A 21,758-nucleotide genomic window follows, 5' to 3' on the forward strand; every position below is an offset into this window, starting at 1 on the left:
GCACTGATGTTGCAGATAGTTTTGAACGGTGAATCGATGAATTGGTACACCCGAATGGGGGATCCAGGGATGAAGACCCATTGTTAGCAGCTTCATCCATTCCTAGTTTTACCAGAAGTTTAACAAGACACACTTATGCTTGTGACCTATACACTGTGGCTAATCAAGCTCATACTAAAAATTAGAATCTGTGAAACTGCTCTGCAACACTATAGGTGTCTTATTTCCGTCCCTGGATGGATATAAACATGCAGATGGTATTATACTAGCAATGCATAACTTTAGTTTCAGGTATTAGCAGGTTTATGATTACTGAATAGTTCTGTAGTTTGCTAGTTTTTATATTATTGTTTTATTCCTATGGGGAAATTCAAAATGCTGTGGAGGGTTAATGCAATATATGAATGTATACAGTGTAGACATAAAACAAACTGATACTGCAGATGGGACTGTGGGTGTTTGGTGGCACTGAAGAAAGGAAAGGGATTCTTCCTGTTCCGTTGTAATGTTGCAGGTTACTGAAGTTCCCCTAGCTGTACAAGCACACAGTGAAGCACTGTTTCATTTGAGAAGGGGGTTGGGTTCTCTTTCAAATTCTTTTTGCAGAGTTCACTGCACAGTGTATTCAAAGGAGCTGCTTGTGATGGAGGGAAGTTGATATCTGCTGTGGCAGGAGCCATACCCGTAACAAAAACTCAATTTCTGCAGACAAGAGAAACGCTGAGATGAAAAAAGAAAAAAAAAAGACTGATTGTTAAAGGAAATATTTTCCATTTGAGAACAAATGACAATCTATGAAGAAATAATAATAAAAAAAAACCTACACAGGAAGGATAAAAGGGTAGCCTTAGTACAGTTTGTTTTAAGCATTTTACCACCCCAGACTGAAATAAATAAAGCAGTTCTGAAGATGCAGCTAACCTATGTTAATGGTTACATAGTAATTTGAATGTTTGAAGCTTAGAAAAAGTTTGCAAAAAGTGTATTCTCTTTATAGGACCTATAGGAGCTGGATAAAAATGAAACTATTGCTACGGGGAAGAGCCCCCATGCAGAGTCCTGTGCGGGTCAAATGTTTCCGACCCGGACCCGCAACTCGCTGCAGCACCGTCTTCTTACCTGCGACCCGACCCGAACCCTCAAGTGTTTGTCCTTCACCTACTGCCTGCGTCGACTGACTCTCACGCACTCACATTCACACAAAGATATCGCTACCATTCTCCACAGATTAAGTTTATAGAATAGGCTATACAGAGTGCTAACTTTCTCAAGTGATCTGGATATTTTTTAACATTAACATATTAACTATCCCTGCTTAATTTAGTATAAAATACCTGTCTCTTCCTTTCGTGCCACCAGTTGAAAGGGAGCTACACTTGTGCTTTTGCTTGTCTGTTTGGCTGTCGTTCACAAAAACATAATGACGGGTTTTACAAGCAACGAATCCAGTCACATGTTCATTATTTCCATTCGCTATGATTCCAAAAGAATTCCACACTTGTGATTTTACCTCTCGCACTGTTATCCACCACATGATCTAAACCCTGCGCTGTCTTTTGTTTCACCTCGCCACAGACATTTTTAATATCACCAAGCAGATGTGATAAAAGGATCTTGCGACGTATCAAACAAGCGGCAATACAAATGGAGAACACTGCTGATTCCTCGCTAATCACCTCCTGCTTTAGTACAGGAAATACTGGCACTGTTGTGTTTTTTTGTAATGGGAATAAGCTGTATACTGTATAGGTTAACACGCTCAGGTGTGTCTTATTAAACTCATGGTAAAACTAGGAATGGATCAAGGTGCTGTGCAAGTGGGGCGGGGTCTTATTTCTATCCCTGGATCCCCCATGAAAATGTGGAGAGAACAAGCATGATGTCAAAACACTGCCAAACCAACCAATTGTGGGTTACAGCAAACCAACCTATTCATTTAAAAAGAATGCGCTGTGGCCCTGGATCTGCCATCTTGTAAGTCTCTTTTTCTCTGTCTTGGCCCCTGCTAGGTGCAGAGTCAGCCTGCATTGATTTTGCTTGCAGAAGGGTCAGGGGAGGAAGACTATGATTGGAGCAGCACCGTGTTTCTTGAGAACTGGTTTCCAGAACTCCTTTTACATTTCTTTTAAAACAGTTATAACTTCTTGAATGTCTGTTCAATCATTGTGGGCATTCTGAACAGATGACTAGGAGAAAAACAGCACTGCGTGAACTGTATTCTACTGCGTTATTCTTGTCAAACTCAATCTTGTTTTGTTTCCCTTCTATTGTAGTTTTATTCAGTTCTGATGAAGGGGCTTGGTGTTCAAAGATAGACTTATATGGAGTACTGTATATCTGATAATAAATAAGTAAAAAAAAGCAAATCCTATTTTGTGAAGTCCATAAGTCTGCACAGAGCAAGCCAGAAAACTCAATTTTAGTTGAAATACAATGGCAACTCGGATTTCTACTCTTGAATTTGAGAGTGAATGGTACAGGTATTATTTACTTAGCAGACAGAGACTAGAGGGTGTGAACTGTGCATCAGCTGCAGAGTCACTTAAAACATCTCACCCAAAAGGCGGAGCACAAGGAAGTGACTTACTCTGGGTCACACAATGAGTCAGTAGCTAAGCTGGGATTTGAACTGGGGACCTCCTGGTTACAAGCCCTCCTTTTTTTTTTTAAGCACTGGACCACACAGCCTCCTGCGTTAGGACACGTGGTGTGGGAGGCAGGAGCAGGGTAGTGTCCAGAATCATTGGGGCACAGACTCCAAACCTTTCTGGAACCAAATAATTACACATTTATGATTAATAAGTTATAGGCTAAGCTTAATATTTCTGTTTCACTTTGAATCTGATAAGAGATTCGATTAGCTGTTCCAAAAATAGCTAAATAAAGGGGTTGCTGGCATGAGAATGTTCCTGTTGGCTCCCAAACAAACGATGGCTGGAAGAACCTCTTCGGGTCCCAACCATTTCCTGCAGTGCACATTGTGCATGCGTGCATAACTATTCTGCAGCCCTGGGCAGCAGATCGCACTGACGATCGCTGCGGGGGAGGCATGCTTCAGAAACTCCTTCTGCCACCCAGTCTGGATGAAGTCAGGACCTGTCCCCAAATCAAAGCAGTAAGGTATGCGTAAAGCTAAGAAAAAGAAGCCAAGTCAAGTAGAGGGATTTTTTAATCTCTTTGCATTGTCTTATGTAGATTTTTGTGGCCCGGATAAAAATTACTGAGCTGCCATAACCATTGCCAAGTATACAGTAGTTATGACTGCACCAGGAATTAATTTATTCAGGGTTTTGCAGAAATATGTGTCTACTTGACTTCCTGATCTCCTCATTTCAGTTTGTACCTGATGATTTATATACTATGGTACTATTTGTAGTCCAGAACAGCTATTGCAGTTTTACAAGCATTGTAAAAGGAAAACGACTACGCATTGTAACAGATCTTAACTGTTCTTAACTCACAAACAAGACTAGAGAACAATCTCAGGTGAGTCACTAGATACTTCGTCACAATAACTGTGTTTCATGTACAGTATACCTGACCTATAAATACATTAAGAACATAAAGTTTACAGACGAGAGGAGGCCATTCGGCCCATCTTGCTCGTTTGGTTGTTAGTAGCTTATTGATCCCAGAATCTCATCAAGCAGCTTCTTGATGGATCCCAGGGTGTCAGCTTCAACAACATTACTGGGGAGACCCTCACAATTCTCTGTGTAAAAAAGTGCCTCCTATTTTCTGTTCTGAATGCCCCTTTATCTGATCTCCATTTGAAGACCCCTGGTCCTTGGTCCTTGTTTCTTTTTTCAGGTCAAAAAAGTCCCCTGGGTCGACATTGTCAATACCTTTTAGGATTTTGAATGTTTGAATCAGATCGCCACATAGTCGTCTTTGTTCAAGACTGAATAGATTCAATTCTTTTAGCCTGTCTGCATACGACATGCCTTTTAAATGCGGGATAATTCTGGTTGCTCTTCTTTGCACTCTTTCTAGAGCAGCAATATCCTTTTTGTAACGAGGTGACCAGAACTGAACACAATATTCTAGGTGAGGTCTTACTAATGTGTTGTAAAGTTTCAACATTACTTCCCTTGATTTAAATTCAACACTCTTCACAATATAGCTGAGCATCTTGTTGGCCATTTTTATAGCTTCCCCACATTGTCTAGATGAAGACATTTCTGAGTCAACATAAACTCCTAGGTCTTTTTCATAGTTCCCTTCTTCAATTTCAGTATCTCCCATATGATATTTATAATGCACATTTTTATTTCCTGCATGCAATATTTTACACTTTTCTCTAAATGTCATTTGCCATGTGTCTGCCCAGTTCTGAATGATGTCTAGATCATTTTGAATGACCTTTGCTGCTGCAACAGTGTTTGCCACTCCTCCTATTTTTATGTTGTATGCAAATTTAACAAGTTTGCTTACTATACCAGAATCAAAGTCATTAATGTAGATTAGGAATAGCAGAGGACCTAATATTGATCCCTGTGGTACTCCACTGGTTACCTCGCTCCATTTTGAGGTTTCTCCTCTAATCAGTACTTTCTGTTTTCTACATGTTAACCACTCCCTAACCCATGTGCATGCATTTCCTTGAATCCCTACTGCGTTCAGTTTGAGAATTGATCTTTTATGTGGGACTTTGTCAAAAGCTTTCTGGAAATCTAAATAAACCATGTCGTATGCTTTGCAATTATTATTATTATTATTATTATTATTATTATTATTATTATTATTATTATTATTATTATTATTTATTTCTTAGCAGACGCCCTTATCCAGGGCGACTTACAATCGTAAGCAAAAATTATCCATTGTCAATGTTGCATCCTCAAAAAAGTCAAGCAGGTTAGTTAGACACGGTCTCCCAGGATATTGTTACCATAAAGGTAGAATTTTAGATCTTCTTATAGTTTCCATAAGTTTACATATAATAGAAGTCAGGCTTATTGGTCTGTAGTTACCTGGTTCGGTTTTGTCTCCCTTTTTGTGTATCGGTATTACGTTTGAAATTTTCCAGTCTGTCGGTACAACCCCTGTGTCAAGAGACTGTTGCATGATCTTGGTTAGCGGTTTGTAAATAACTTCTTTCATTTCTTTGAGTACTATTGGGAGGATCTCATCCGGCCCATGGGGATTTGTTTATTTTAAGAGCTCCTAGTTCCTTTAACACTTCTGCCTCTGTTATGCTAAAGTTATTTAAAATTGGATAGCAACAGGTCGACATGTGGGGGAAGTTGTCCTTGTCCTCCTTTGTAAAAACCTGTGAAAAGTAATCATTTAATATTTGCTATTTTATTTTTCTTCGTCTATGATTTTGCCATTTGTGTCTCTTAGACATTTAACCTCCTCTTTGAATGTTCTCTTGCTGTTATAATATTGGAAAAACATTTTGGAATTTGTTTTAGCTCCCTTAGCAATATTGATTTCTATCTCTCTCTTGGCCTTTCTAACTTCCTTTTTGACTTGTGTTTGCAGTTCCAAGTACTCTTTCTGTGTACTTTTGTTTTTGGTCCCTTTTAAACGCTCTGTAAAGTGCCTTTTTTTGCTGAATATTTTTTTTAATTGCTCTATTAAACCATTTTGGCCATTTTGTTTTAGATTTAGATTTGTCTAGTTTTGGGATGTAATTGTTTTGTGCCTCTAGTACTACATTTTTGAAAAACAGCCATCCTTTTTCTGTGGATGTTTTCTCTATTTTACTCCAATCTACTTCTGTTAGTCTCTGTTTCATACCTTCGTAGTTTGCTTTCCTAAAATTGTAAACCTTAGTTTTTTTTAGTCATTACTTTTGGGGTTTTAAAAAACTCTTAAAATGAGACCATGTTGTAGTCTGAGTTTGCCAATGACTCTCTGACCTCTGTTTTAGTTATTCTGTCTTCGTTATTTGAAAAGACTAAATCAAGGCATGCCTCCCCTCTAGTCGGTGCCTTGACAAATTGCGTTAGGAAGCAGTCATTTGTCATTTCCACCATTTCAATTTCATCCGTCGTGCTCCCCACCGGGTTTTCCCATTTTATACGGGGGAAGTTGAAATCCCCCATTAGTATGGCTTCTCCTTTTCTACACGCATTTCATATGTCATTGGATAAAAGATTATTTTGCTCAAAGTGCAACTGTATAAGGTATTTTAATACCTATTAATTTCAGCCACTTTTACTGTTGGTTGCACTAATAAGAAATTGATTTAAAATACACTAATTTAGTCATTGGCTTGATCCCAAAGTGAACTGAAAAGCCCTTTTTCTTTCACAGTCCCTGTGGAATTCTGACATTTTCCTGTTTGACTTTGTAATGTGGGACTTTTCATGTAGACTGCTTTTCCACAGTGTATATCTGCACAATATGAAGGTCTTGGAAAGAGAACTCCACTCAAAACGACAGGCTGCTGTAGTGGTATATGAAAGAGACCCCTTAAAACACATCTTATAATATGCTAATATGTATATTTATGCCCATCCTCATGGCTGCAGTATTCAGCAGCTTGCTGAACTCTTAATGCCTGCTGACTTGACAATCAGCCACACCTCTCCCTTAGAAGATCCCGAGGTGATGGATGCCTCGCTTTCTGCACAGAGCTGTCGAGTCTCAAGACCAAGTAGGTAATTGATCTTGAGAGTCCCAGCAGCTCTCCGAGCTTTGGCGTCTGTCGCGTTTGTTGAAAAAGGCCTGTCTGAGTGTCACACACACACAGACTCGCTTCTTCAAGTGTACTCTCATCCTGTGGCGCACGGGGAACAATTAAAACGTTGTACTGTGTGCGAGTGTCTCTGAAGGCAGGGCGCTTGGTGCCTCGTCGCCCGAGGTAGAGTTTGAGTACAGCCAGGGGAACTACCTGAGGATTAGGGCTGGGTATCGGCAGTGTCTTCACGATAACATACATGTTGCGATACGAGGCTCACAATACAGTAAATTAAGCATGAAACATAAAAATCACACAATTGTCTCATTTGCTTGTGCAAGTGTTTGCAGTGACACTGGTAAAGCTCTTTTGATCCAATAAGCTTCACAGCCTGTTTTGCTTTTGTTTCCTGTTTTATTCTTTAAAATATATTTCTTTAAAACAAATTACAAATCAGGGCTCCAGACAAAGTTTTTCCCTTTTGGAGCCAGTGGCTCCAGGGCCAAAAAATTGGTTGCCAAATTCAATTGCTGGTGCCACTTAGGAGCAAGTTAGTTGCTGCCGTATTCAACTGCATAAAATACAACAACTTGTTAAGACACTGAAGTGATACTAAAACAGTAACTTAATGTCTGTACTTGCTTGTTTGTTCCCACGTTCTGCTGAGTGGTTAATCTATGCAGCTGATGACTGCAGTGAACTCATGTGAAATGAAAGCATGTTTATTTTAAATGTTTTGCAAGTGTTGTGTCTGGAGTTGGTGATGACGCCTCTTATTGTGTGCAGTGTAACATGGGAAATAGCATGCTGCAGCTCCCATGCTCTGTGTCAGTAGCTATGTTCACATTAAACTGTTTTTATGCGCTAAAGCTCATGCGTATTATTATTTTATTTTATTTTTTAAATAAAGCACGTAATTAAAACTTCATGACACCTATCATATGTTAATCAAATCTATAGCTATGGCCAAACACTTTGCATATCCTTTTAGGATTGAGAGACAATTAAAAAAAAATTACATGAGAATTTAGATGTTTTATTTAACACCATTTAATCAAAGAAACTACAAAGTTATAGAGCAAAAGTCTAACGGAAGCCATAATAGCAGTACAGTATTTCATGTTAGATTTCGAAATATCACATTTTTCAATTTGTCAGTTTTTTTTCAAGTATATGGAAAACTACAAAGCAGTATGTAATTCAATATGTTAACGTAACATTATTCAGCAGGTTATATTGGACTTTATGAAGCAACATTGGTTAATTCTGTAGGGTGCTGGATAACTTTTGGCCACAGATGTAATTGCCTCCTATAATTATCCAAAATAATTATTGAATCACCTATTTTTTTTTTGTATGATCAACTTAAATAACACATTGTATGCAGAGGTCGGCACAGTCATGTTACAGAATACTGACCTCACTAGGACATGATAGTATTATGTACATTTAATTATAATATAAATAAAGATAGCTCTAGTGCTGTGATAGCATTACTGACGCTCGGTCTGTTTTAAACCACACCATTTTCTGTACTGGGTCATAATTTTGTTAATTTTCCAAACAGCTGAATATGACTGCACTTACATTTTCTGCATTACAGCCTCCAGATATTTGTTGGGTTAAAGCGATGGTAAATAATATGTTGACTCGTGTCACTGGTCTGTGCTTCAGCACACATTGTACACACACAGGGTAGATCTACCGCTGGTTTTCAGGGTTTAACTGAAAAGGCAGTCGCCAAATTTCTCATTGTTTCTGGCCTTTTTTGTAAGGCAGAGGAATTGGAGTCCATTTTTTGTGGCCGTTTTTGCCAAGCTGTAGGCGAGACAGAGCTGGTTCTGTGTGTCTTTATGGTCCAGGTTTACAAATGCAGACATACACCTGACCCTCCTGTTGTTTTTCGCTTCTCTTACAAACATATTTTCTGCTGCAGACATGTTTAATATTTTAATCATCTCTTTACACCATTTCTTGGCATGATCTCTGGCTACTGTATATTTTAATTCCACCCCTGGACCGTTCAAAAATAATTCATTTTCCCAAGCAGGATTGAAATTTCATCTCTTAGGTTTCATCTCTGGAGGGTATATGATACTGGACTGCCATTCTGTGTGTGTGTGTGTGATGTAACTTAAAAAAGAGGATGGTGAGTAAGTAGATTCAAGAAACTGCACAGAGTCCTTTTCTTCAGTCAGTTGTTAGGTTTATTGAAATATGCAGGGAGTCTGGTCCCAGGTACAGGACACAGAATACTCGTTCTTACAATTGTTGCATGACATTAAATACCCTTCTGCATAGGTGTCTTTCTCCTCCTCTTTCTCTGACACTTAACCAATAGAAAAGGTACAACTCATTATCATTATGTGTGTGTGTGTGTGTGTGTGTGTGTGTGTGTGTGTGTGTTCTAGTGTGAAGATCTCTGAACTCAGTGCTTTCTTCAGACCCTGGTGTCACAAAGGTCCATACATCTGGTTTTTGTCATCTTCCTTGTTCCTATCTCTCCGATTTTCCTAAGACACTTTGATCCCAGTGGCATTATCTCTTTTTGGATCTCTCTGAAGTCTTAGAGCCTGGTCTCTTCGGTCCCCTTTGAAAACTAGCTTTATGACCCCGTCATAAACCAGCTGTATTTTCTAAGCAAAAACCTGTTAACTAGTTTTATAACCCAGTGGATTCCCCAAATTTCATGTCAGGGCTGGAGATCAAAGGGCTTGTTTGTACAGCCGTGTTCTGCTGGCCAGCCATTTGCTTTGACACAAATGAATCTTAACTTCTCTACCATATTGCAGCTTTCATCTATCACAGCAGTGCTTGCATTTTTGGAACTAACAGTTTTTTCTATCCAATGTTAAATCACTTTTCAGAAAAATAACATGAATACAGCCGTCATTCCTCATGTGTAGCAAACTGCTATTCAATACTTGTTCCATGTTTTCCAACAGTGTGTGTCACATATATATATATATATATATATATATATATATATATATATATATATATATATATATATATATATATATATATACACTCTATATATCTATATATCTATATATATGAGTGTATGCATGAGACGTCTTCATTTTTTGGGGGGTTAACCGCCATGGTGTTTAGTCCTAAAACTATAGCTGCACTAGCAGATTATTTGATTTTTTGGATCAGGCTCTCCACAGCTGAGGGCCGTTGGAGGTGTTCGGGCTAATTTACCATTTCAGGAGAAAAGAGTGACCAAACAGCTGCTTTGATTTGTGTGGATTGCTGGTCTAAGAAAAGCAGCAATCCTCACAAACACAAGCAGCTGCTTCTTCACTTGAAATGGTAAATTAGCCCAATCAACACCAGTGGCTCTTGCGTGGAGAGCCTGTATATTGTAAAAGCTCATTGGACATCTGTGCAAAGTAAACTCATTTTAAAGTCCTATTGGGCATTATTTAATGGGGGTCCCTCAACCCTTTTATTCATAAAATAATAATACTGGTGTAGTGTTGTGGGTGTTACAGTGAAGACACATAGTGGTAATATAAGTAACTGTTAGATTTTAAAACTCCTGCTCTTGCTCTGCATGTCCAACAGTCAACTCTACTTAAATAACATTCTTATCTAGCCACGTCAGGTGACTATATACATACGTCACTTACATATAACAATCACTAGCTGGAATCCAGTCTTTACCAGACTGGAGCCACTACATTACATCCCTTCCTTCTTTCTAGTTAATTACACCGACTGTTTTCTACACTTAAACTTTCTAATAAACTATTTACATGTATATATTGGACACTGAATAAGTTACATTCAGTCATTGTTTTGATATCCATACTGTCAGTATTTTTGCAACCTCTGCATGGTTTTTTTATTTTTCGGGTGATTTTTTCCAGCGTGGGAAACCTATTATTATTATTATTATTATTATTATTATTATTATTATTATTATTATTATTTATTTCTTAGCAGACGCCCTTATCCAGGGCGACTTACAATTGTTACAAGATATCACATTATTTTTACATACAATTACCCATTTATACAGTTGGGTTTTTACTGGAGCACCTTGCTCAAGAGTACAGCAGCAGTGTCCCCTACCAGGGATTGAACCCACAACCCTCCGGTCAAGAGTCCAGAGCCCTAACCACTACTCCACACTGCTGCCCTAGATAGTCGCTGAACTGTTTGAAGCTGTCACTTGTGAATGGCGGTCCGTTGTCGGTCTTTACTTGCTGTGGAGTTAGTTTGTTAGTTCATGTCTGATCGTGTGGAAGGCTTTGAGTATGTCTTTGTCTTCTCTGGATAAATTGTCATTTGTGTTCCAGCCACCTGTATCTAGATGGTTAATGAGATGTTGAAGTATTGGATCTTTTGCAGTTTCTCGTTTGGTTGTTCTGTATTTTTCATGGCTTTGGGAACAGCATTAGTAGCAAGAAAATGTATCTACTCTTCTGCACGGCTTGATATTCTGTTGTGTTGATTAGTTGACTGTGTTAGCGGATGTCTTGCCATGTTGTCTGCCTGGTTTGTAAGTTACCTTGAAATTGTATGCTTGTAGGCGTAGTCCCTGGTGGTTTTGATCTCGGATTGTTGAATATCCGTTCCACCGGCTTGTGACCTGTGAGCATTTTAAATGGAGCATCATAAAGGTATAAATGAAAGTGTTCACAGCTGCAAACGGTGGCGAGTGCTTCTTTCTCTGTTTGCGAGTATCGTTGTTCTACAGGTGTTCATGCTCTGCTGGCATATGCTGTCATTTGTGTTATGTTTTGGGTCTTTTTGAGCTAAGACAGCACCTAAGCCGACAGGGCCTGCATCGAGTGTAACTTCTGTTTGTTTCGTTGGATCAAAATAGGCCATTACTGAACTGCTTGTTAATATTTGTTTAAGTTGGTCATGTGCCAATTCATGTTTTGTTTCCCAGGTCCACGTTGTGTTTTTCTTTGTGAGCTCTCGAAGAGGGTCAGTGATGTTTGCAAAGTTCACTAGGATTGCTTGATGCGCTGAGGTTGTTGATGGAATCTATTTTCTTTGTATCTGGAGTTATTCCATTTTTTGACAAAATGTAACCATAGAATTCCAATGAGCTTTTGTTTAAATTCACATTTTGGTTTATTTAGCGTGAGGCCTTTGTCATGGAATGCTGTTTTGAGTGGTTGATCATGTTCTTTCTGGGTGACACCGTAGATAAGGATGTCGTCACTGAAATTAACTCCTGGTGTGCCTTGTAAGACTAGCTGCATTGTGGTTTGAAACACTTCTGCAGCTGATGTGCCAAAATTGAGACGTTTTGTAGCGTCTAAGTCCTGCATGTGTGGAAAAAGTAGTTATGTATCTGGATTCTGGTGCAAGTTCCAGTTTATGGTATCCTGCATTGAGATCCAGCTTGGAGAAAACAGTAGCCCCATTCAAATCATGTATTATGTCATCCACTGTGGGAGAGATATGACGTTCTCTTAATTGCTGCATTGGGAAGTTGCATGTTGACATATATATGTATCCTTACCTCTTAAGGCTACATATAGTGGTAATATAAGTAACTGCTGTCGCTCCGCATGTCCAACTGTCAACTCTACTTAAATAACATTCTAATCTAGTCACGTCATGTACTGTTTGTAAGACTGTATACATACGTCGCTGACATATAACAATCACTAGCTGGAATCCAGTCTTTACTAGACTGGAGTCACTACATTACAAAAACTTAAGGGCTTCACAATATCGGTTTTAATTTCAGGGATGGAAATAAGACTCCCATTGCATAGCAGCTTTATCCTTAGGAGTTTAATGAGTTTCAACTTGTCTCAGTACCTGTATACAAGAGCTAATCAAGCTCAAGCTTTTATTAAAACCTGGAATGGTTGAATATGCAAAAGCAGTCTTATTTCCATCCTGAATTTAATTGTATGCGTGGTGCTGTAGTTCAGCCTCTGTTTCTAAAGGGCCTTTTAAAGAGGTTTAGAGTCACACAGACCCACAGTGCTTTGAGCCAAACCAAGTGCAGTAAAATGAAGCACTCCGCAAAGAAGCACCTGATGCAAGTCATTTGTTGCACTGCAGAGCAGAGGCGTGGAACACCAGGCCAGGGAATCATTTCATTTTGAATGTGGGGGCCTTTGAAAGGTCATACAGGATATGAATTTCCCTTATTGGATATTGTGTCTTATGCAAATTAGGTTGAAGCAGTCCTCAGTAGAAATTAATATTGACAGCTCTTCTGATTGTAATCTTCTTTTTTTTATATTGTTTCAAATTGGAACAATAGAGCCTCCCCCCTTTCGTAAACAAAATGCATATTGCCACACAGAATGAGAAATACAAAGACATGTAGTGTGAGTCCATGCATAATGATATTGCTGGATTTGTTCTGCTTCAGTTTGTTTGTTTTTAATAGTAAATGGAATCTGCTGTGTATAAATCTAATTGTCATTTCTGGCTGATTTCAAAAGTATGCATTCTGTCTGATGTATGAACACCAAGCACAAGAAATAAATAAATCTGGCCACTTCAGAGTCTCATTGGATTTGCAAGAACGCTTGCAGTGTCGTGTGTGTTCTTCTAAACTCCCACAGAGAATGAAATGACTGTATTGCTCTTGGCAAACTTGAGTTTCACACCCATGCTTGTACAGTACGTGTGGTTTTTAGAGTCATGTATACTGCAGCGTGAGAAAAGCATCAATCAAACAAACCTTAGTAACAGACATTAGCAACAAAAGGCTTACTCTTCCAGTCACTGCATACCAATTCTAATTGGCTATAATTAGTCTGGTAGCAAGCACACACATTAAAAAGCAGTTGAGGTAGCCCTAGGTGCAGGACATTTATTTTTTTTTACTTTGTGTGCAGTAACTGTTTTGACAGCGATTCATATAGTGGTGCCAACAGCAACCCATTTCCTAACTGATTATCGGACAGGTAATGGTCAACAGTAATTGATGCATTGACAGCACTTTTTTTTTTTATTTGTCAAATTGTGGACTCTTTCCAAAAGCAATCAAATAAAATTGAATGTGCATGATCTTCATATATAAAAATGTATTATATTAAAGCAAAAAGATATCCAATTTGTTTGTTAGCCAGCTATTTCTCACACTCAAATCTAGTCATGTGCAAGGAAAGTGTGTGTTACTGGGTAGCAACCTAGTAGTGCTGCATGATGTGATTATTTGATCATTCAGATCAAGCTGTCAGCAGGTGGGTCTGGTGTTGATTGAGCTAACTTAACATTCTAAGAGAGAACTGAAGAAACAGCTGCTTGGATTTGTGTGGATTGCTGTTCTCCACCGTCTAAAAAAAGCAACTATCACCACAAAACCAAGTGGCTGTTTCTTCACTTGTTTGAATAGTGAATTAGCCCAGTCAACACCAATGACCCTCATCTGATTGTCCGCACCTGATTTCTGTTGATCGGCTTGTGCAACACTACTAGCTAGTGAAGCTTCAAAAAGGGCAATTGATTAGTGCATGTTTAATGGATTTGTGCAGAAAGCTAATGCGCTCAATAATCAGTTAATTGATTAATCATTACATCTTGAGCCGTGGGCTTCAGTATACCTGCTCTCTTGGTCATTTGTACGCTGCTTGTTCTCTGTAGTTTGCGAAGAGGATGTGAAACGAGAGAAATCGGAAGTGTAAACTTCAGCAGCTTTTCGCATTTCTACTCGGAACGTAGGGGAATTAAAACCAATGAAATCAGAAGTGTCAACTTCAGCAGCTTTTCACATTTCTACTCGGAACGTAGGGGAATTAAAACCAATGAAATCAGAAGTGTCAACTTCAGCAGCTTTTCGCATTTCTACTCAGAACGTAGGAGAATAAAAACCAATGAAATCAGAAGTGTCAACTTCAGCAGCTTTTCCCCATTTCTACTCTGAACGTAGGAGAATAAAAACCAATGAAATCAGAAGTGTCAACTTCAGCAGCTTTTCGCATTTCTACTCGGAACGTAGGAGAATAAAAACCAATGAAATCAGAAGTGTCAACTGCAGCAGCTTTTCGCATTTCTACTCAGAACGTAGGGGAATAAAAACCAATGAAATCAGAAGTGTCAACTTCAGCAGCTTTTCGCATTTCTACTCAGAACGTAGGGGAATTAAAACCAATGAAATCAGAAGTGTCAACTTCAGCAGCTTTTCGCATTTCTACTCAGAACGTAGGGGAATTAAAACCAATGAAATCAGAAGTGTCAACTTCAGCAGCTTTTCGCATTTCTACTCAGAACGTAGGGGAATTAAAACCAATGAAATCAGAAGTGTCAACTTCAGCAGCTTTTCGCATTTCTACTCAGAACGTAGGAGAATAAAAACTAATGAAATCAGAAGTGTCAACTTCAGCAGCTTTTCGCATTTCTACTCAGAACGTAGGGGAATAAAAACCAATGAAATCAGAAGTGTCAACTTCAGCAGCTTTTCGCATTTCTACTCAGAACGTAGGGGAATTAAAACCAATGAAATCAGAAGTGTCAACTTCAGCAGCTTTTCGCATTTCTACTCCGAACGTAGGAGAATAAAAACCAATGAAATCAGAAGTGTCAACTTCAGCAGCTTTTCGCATTTCTACTCAGAACGTAGGGGAATTAAAACCAATGAAATCAGAAGTGTCAACTTCAGCAGCTTTTCACATTTCTACTCGGAACGTAGGAGAATAAAAACCAATGAAATCAGAAGTGTCAACTTCAGCAGCTTTTCGCATTTCTACTCAGAACGTAGGGGAATTAAAACCACGCTGTTCTGCCAGGATTCTATTGCGATTGTGCACAAGCAGCTGCATTATTTAATTGTCATGTTAATGAAACCGCGAGAGTCACTTGTGGATTTCAGCTTGGTCTGAATTTCATGTTAAACTGTGCATGTAAAACCTGCATAGCTTAAGACATGTCAGTTGTGTAAAGCCAGTTTTGTGTTTAAAGTTATTTGAATAAACTAGAAATAATCAGTTCTTTAATAATCAAGAGCAGCCAGTCTCCCCAGTGTCATGTACATTTTGCAGTCAATTTTCCTCCTGTACCTTTGCGAATTGAAGGTACATTTTGCTGGCTGAAAACAAGAATATCACAGCTAACATGATGAATATTTCTGAGCATATTAACATCTTAAAAATGTAATTACAAAACCTAAATCATGTGATTTTAGTTTGAATTACAGCCAGCAAGTATCTTTGGTGACTTACCCTCCTGGATTGGTCATTTCAGTTACCTTGGTGTTTTGGCTGTGTTATTGTGTGCACTGTGATAACTTTGTTGTCTTTGGCTTGAAGCAACTTGCATGCTGAATGAGTCACCTTTTAAATCCCAGCTTCCCTGAATCAGCAGTGTGGAGTAGTGGTTAGGGCTCTGGACTCTTGACCGGAGAGTTGTGGGTTCAATCCCCGGTGGGGGACACTGCTGTTGTACCCTTGAGCAAGGTACTTTACCTAGATTGCTCTAGTAAAAACCCAACTGTATAAATGGGTAATTGTATGTAAAAAGAATGTGATATCTGTATAATGTGAAATAATGTATAATGTGATATCTTGTAACAATTGTAAGTCGCCCTGGATAAGGGTGTCTGCTAAGAAATAAGTGATAATAATAATAATCTTGTGCTTAAGCACCTCCGTCTAAAACAGGGGTTTTACGCAGTTTGTTTGTCTTGTACTCGGTTCTCCGTGTAAATGGGCTTTGTTTGTGATGCAGCACAATCTTCAGAGCTTCCTTCCGTATGTTTCTGTGTTAGAGTGAATAAGTGACTTCTTGTAGTAGTTTTCATAATTGGGTAAAGCAATAAGCATAAAAAAAATAAAATGTAGTCCATTGAAAAACAGCCTGAAACTTGTATAGTTGAGCGCTTAAAGATTTTTGGAACTAGTTTGTTTGACTCTCTGTGCATTGAAAAGAGGCATCACTGCACTGTATCGGTGTGTGTACATCATTCTTCTTCCTCTAACAGAAACCGTTTCACAATGTGTGAATACTATAAATGTCACCCGCATGCAAAATTCGATCTTTTGATTTGTATAATGCGTATTACTATATATATATATATATATATATATATATATATATATATATATATATATATATATAAATAAATATTAAAATCCACTACCAAATCATTATATGTAGCAACTCTATATAGTACTGCTGCCATGCATTAGAGCAGGGTATAGTATGCCAAAGCACTGGGGGGGGTACCTTTAGCGGTTGTAGTGCTTCAGTAAAATATGTACTAAATACATAGTGTACAAGACAGTGCAAGAGAAGTGCTGTGATCGTATAAGTATGAAACAGTAACACTGATGTTTCATTTGGAAACCTGAGCACTGTCGCCAACTGTCTGTCCCCCCAGCTTGTGTTATCCAGAGGCAGAACTTAATTTGCCATCTCGACAGCAAAGTGTTACTGTAAACTATTGAAAGAAATGTCTCAAACCTGTTCAGAAAATGTCTGAACATGTCAAGTGTTAGAGTGGCTTGTTTGGGCTGAAAGCCGCAATGGTACCGGTCATTCAAGCGCGTTTTTATTTTCCTTCTTGCAGGTTGACTGGCTCCTCTGGATACCTCACAGACGGGCCTGGGAATTATAAATACAAAACCAAGTGCACCTGGCTGATCGAGGGCCAGTAAGTATAGTATACTATTTTATTGGTTCAACAGCAGACATACAGACTAATACTGAGATTGTTGAAGTGAAGGCATTAATGTATCATGCTGTATCTCAGACTGTATCTCATGCTGAAGTTATTCTACTCATAGTACTGAGTGAAGGCATTAATGTATAATACTGTATCTCATGCTTATCTCAGACTATCTCATTGTCTCAGTGCATCTCATAGGGATGTGCTTTTGGTACATTTTTATGAACATTTAAATGCTATGCAGGTGTCAGCGTTTAAACCATATTTGATGAATTCTGATGAATATTGACTGCCCTGGTTAGTATTGTCTAAGCAAAGAACCCCTAAATATGCAAATAACGTTTTAACATTACAAAGACTTAACTACAAAGTAATTACACCAAAGTATATAAAGTAGAATGCCAGAGTTACGAACCCCTTGGGAATGGAGGTTGTTTGTTTAACTCTGAACTGAGTTTTCAATGGTTTTATTAAATGTGGACACCTCCCCTTTCTGGATTCATTTGTTAGTTCAGTAATTTTGCATTCTCTGTGACCAGCACACCGCTTATGGGAGCGCCTGTGTGGTTGCATTGCACTCATGGTTGAGTGATTGCATACTTCCGGTTGAAAGTGGGGGTTCGGTAGACCGGTCAGTTCGTAACTCTGGTGTTCATAAATCTGTATTGATGTCAGGGCTGTCACTCTATTCACATTTTTGATCAGTTAATTTATGGGCATTAGTTGGTTAACCGGTAGATTCATCCGTGTACATTTTTAGTAAACGTAACTATCTTTTAGTGGCTGTTCTGCATGTAATATTAAAAAATCAATACAATCTTAATGGGAGGGAATATGATCTTTTTAAAATAATTTGTATTATTATTTCTATCTTGGTGAAAAAAAAAAAAAAAAAAGAAAGTCTGTTTGTGTTAGTGCTGCACTATTGAGATGTACCTGTGCTGGCCCTGTGGGCACAAAGTGACTAGAATAAAATAAACTAAACCTTTTTTTCCTTCTTTTTAACATTCTATTATATTCAAAGAACAAAACAAAACCAATAATAAATAAATAAATGAATTGATAAATAAATAAAACAGCTTACATGTGTTACAGAATCTATCAAATGTACAAATTTCAATGCATTGTTATATTAACTCTACTGTTTAGGGAGCGGTGACACAAACAGGAAATGTTGTTTTTTTCATTTATCATCCTCTTCTGTTGACAAATTTACATATTTAGGACTGCCCAGTCCCTGACCACATTCCGGCGCCTCCTTAAGACTCACCTCTTCAAACAGCACCTGTAGAACTCCTCTGTTGTATCCTGGGACACTATCACCCTTCATTTAAATATGCTTTATTTTGCTCTTATCTGCCCCCTATTTTACTGCATTTAATCCTGTACCTCAGAATATTGTAATCTCCCAAGTGTTTAATCTGTAGTATTTTGTACTTAATCATATCCTGATGTAACTATCACTACTTAATCATATCCTGATGTAACTTTCACTATTATCTGCTGTATTATTGAATTGTGGTTTGTCACACTTGAGAATTATTGTATTTCTTGTTCTTATTGTATGACTTATATTGTAACACTTGAATGTATTTGTATTTGCTTGCGATTGTAAGTCGCCCTGGATAAGGGCGTCTGCTAAGAAATAAATAATAATAATAATATTTATATATCAAGGACACTTTTTTAACACATGATTAGTATACTGGTAAATTAAAACCTATACATAATTAATTTACACTTATGAGTTCTCTGAATTAATATTGGGGAAAAGAAAATGTTAAATTGGGTTATAAGTGTTCCCAGTCACCATCTAGAGCTTTCTGTTTACAATGGATATTTGCTTTTTACTGCATTCAGTAACTCCATCCACAGGAATTCTGAATGCTTTCATTTCAAATAATGAAGCATTGAACTTGTGTTTTTGTGGTGCTGCAATTTTGCTTGGCATAATTTACATACCACGATTTTCTCGACCGGGTCCTCAAAATAATTCCAAACGTGGCTTTGCATCATTCCTTTGATTAGAGATGCAATTTTATTAAATATTTAACAAATGTCGGAAAAAAAATGTTTTTCTTACCCCGTTTGGACTGAACCATACCACGCCCACTACAGCATGAACACACAGTGCACCAATGAAGAGCCAGATCGACCGAGAATAAAACCTGCCCCAGTGTCAGTCTTTCTGTTGGACCAATTGGAAAAACTACGTGGAAGCAATTGCCAAACCCCTTCCTTTTTATAATATCGGCCCTTACTCTGGCTCCACAGCAGTCAGATACACAAAGGACTGACTGCATATGATAATACATTACTAAAATGAATACATAAAAAAATGTGTTTGGTAAAATTTGTTGTGATGGGTTATACGTCTAGCATATTCAACGTTTAACCACTTCTTTAGCGTTTATACGTTTTAAATGTTAAATTCCCTAGTATCTCATGCCGAAGTTATTCTACTTCTACTGAGTGGAGGCATTACTGTATCATGCTGTATTTCAGTGTACCTCATGCTGAAATGTATTATAGTCCATATATATGGCTCTGTAAATGGCCTTCCACAAACCATTAATATCCCAGGCAGAGTAGCCCACAGCTCGATAAAGATATTCGCTGTGATTGTGTATGGAGCTGCTTGAGAGAATCCGCAGCAGAAATCTTGAGTTTCATTTCCTCTTCTCAATCCCTTGACTCCACTACGCGAGCAACATCTTTAACTTGATTACTATACTTGCTGTCAGTTGAATGGCTTCAACCTGCTGACCTTGGAGAAGTATTGACGCATGTTTAGACAGGTTGTAGTTCTTCATTTTCCAACGTTTTGCATATATATATATATATATATATATATATATATATATATATATATATTATATATACAATATATTATATATATATATACATACACACACACACACACACACACACACATACAGTATTTGTTTTATACTAGGGGGGTGTACAATACAACAGAATTGTGTTATAAAATAAAACTGTTACTTAATACCCACTGACACAACCTTCATGATTGCATCTCAAGTATTTGAAGATGTTACTGATCTTACGTAATAAACGCCGGGTCTCAGAGTCAGTGTTTTCCCAATAGGCGCCGGGGCTACTGGCAAATATCACTTGATTTTAAGTTTTTTATCGGTTAATCTATGGGCATTAGTTGATTCGTCGGTAGATTCACATTTTTAATAAAGGTAACGATCTTATAGTGGCTGTCCTGCATAGTAATATATATATAAATCTAATATATATATATATAGACGTGCTCAAATTTGTTGGTACCCCTCCACAAAAAACGAAGAATGCACAATTTTCTCTGAAATAACTTGAAACTGACAAAAGTAATTGGCATCCACCATTGTTTATTCCATATTTAATAGAAATCAGACTTTGCTTTTGATTTTTTATTCAACATAATATTGTAAATAAGAAAACAAATGAAAATGGCATGGACAAAAATGATGGGACCGCTAACCTAATATTTTGTTGCACAACCTTTACAGGCAATCACTGCAATCAAACGTTTTCTGTAGCTCTCAATGAGACTTCTGCACTTGTTAACAGGTAGTTTGGCCCACTCTTCCTGAGCAAAGTGCTCCAGCTGTCTCAGGTTTGATGGGTGCCTTCTCCAGACTGCAAGTTTCAGCTCTTTCCATAGATGTTCGATAGGATTCAGATCAGGACTCATAGAAGGCCACTTCAGAATAGTCCAGTGTTTTGTTCTTATCCATTCTTGGGTGCTTTTAGCTGTGTGTTTTGGGTCATTATCCTGTTGGAGGACCCATGACCTACGACTGAGACAGAGCAGCCCCAAAACATAACCGAACCTCCTCCATGTTTCACTGTAGGTATGGTGTTCTTTTCTTTTGAAGGCTTCATTTTTTCGTCTGTGAACATAGAGTTGATGTGACTTGCCAAAAAGCTCCAGTTTTGACTCCTCTGTCCAAAGGACATTCTCCCAGAAGGATTGTGGCTTGTCAATATGCATTTTAGCAAATTCCAGTCTGGCTTTTTTATGTTTTTTTTATGGGTTTTCTTCCATGGAGTCCTCCTGGGTCTTCTTCCATGGAGCGCACTTTCGCTCAAAAAGTGACGGATGGTGCGATCAGAAACTGACGTACCTTCACCTTTGGAGTTCAGCTTGTATCTCTTTGGCAGTTATCCTTGGTTTTTTTTCTACCATTCGCACTATCCTTCTGTTCAATCTGGGGTCGATTTTCCTCTTGCGGCCGCGCCCAGGGAGGTTGGCTACAGTTCCATGGACCTTAAACTTAATAATATTTGCAACTGTTGTCACAGGAACATCAAGCTGCTTGGAGATGGTCTTGTAGCCTTTACCTTTACCATGCTTGTCTATTATTTTCTTTCTGATCTCCTCAGACAACTCTCTCCTTTGCTTTCTCTGGTCCATGTTCAGTGTGGTGCACACAATGATACCAAACAGCACAGTGACTACTTTTCTCCATTTAAATAGGCTGAATGACTGATTACAAGATTGGAGACATGTGTGAT

The 21,758-nt window shown here is 38.2% G+C and overlaps 1 protein-coding gene across 1 annotated transcript in view; it reads left to right on the top strand.

Annotated features, from left to right (window-relative positions):
* LOC117421330 (attractin-like) overlaps positions 1 to 21,758 on the top strand; it is a 151,720-nt gene that overhangs the window by 6,928 nt on the left and 123,034 nt on the right. The window contains exon 2 of the mRNA XM_034035579.3: positions 17,133 to 17,216. Coding sequence (XP_033891470.3) covers positions 17,133 to 17,216 — 84 coding nt within the window. The remainder of the gene's footprint in view (positions 1 to 17,132; positions 17,217 to 21,758) is intronic.

Source organism: Acipenser ruthenus, chromosome 1, assembly GCF_902713425.1.
Source record: "Acipenser ruthenus chromosome 1, fAciRut3.2 maternal haplotype, whole genome shotgun sequence".
Lineage (NCBI taxonomy): Eukaryota > Metazoa > Chordata > Actinopteri > Acipenseriformes > Acipenseridae > Acipenser > Acipenser ruthenus.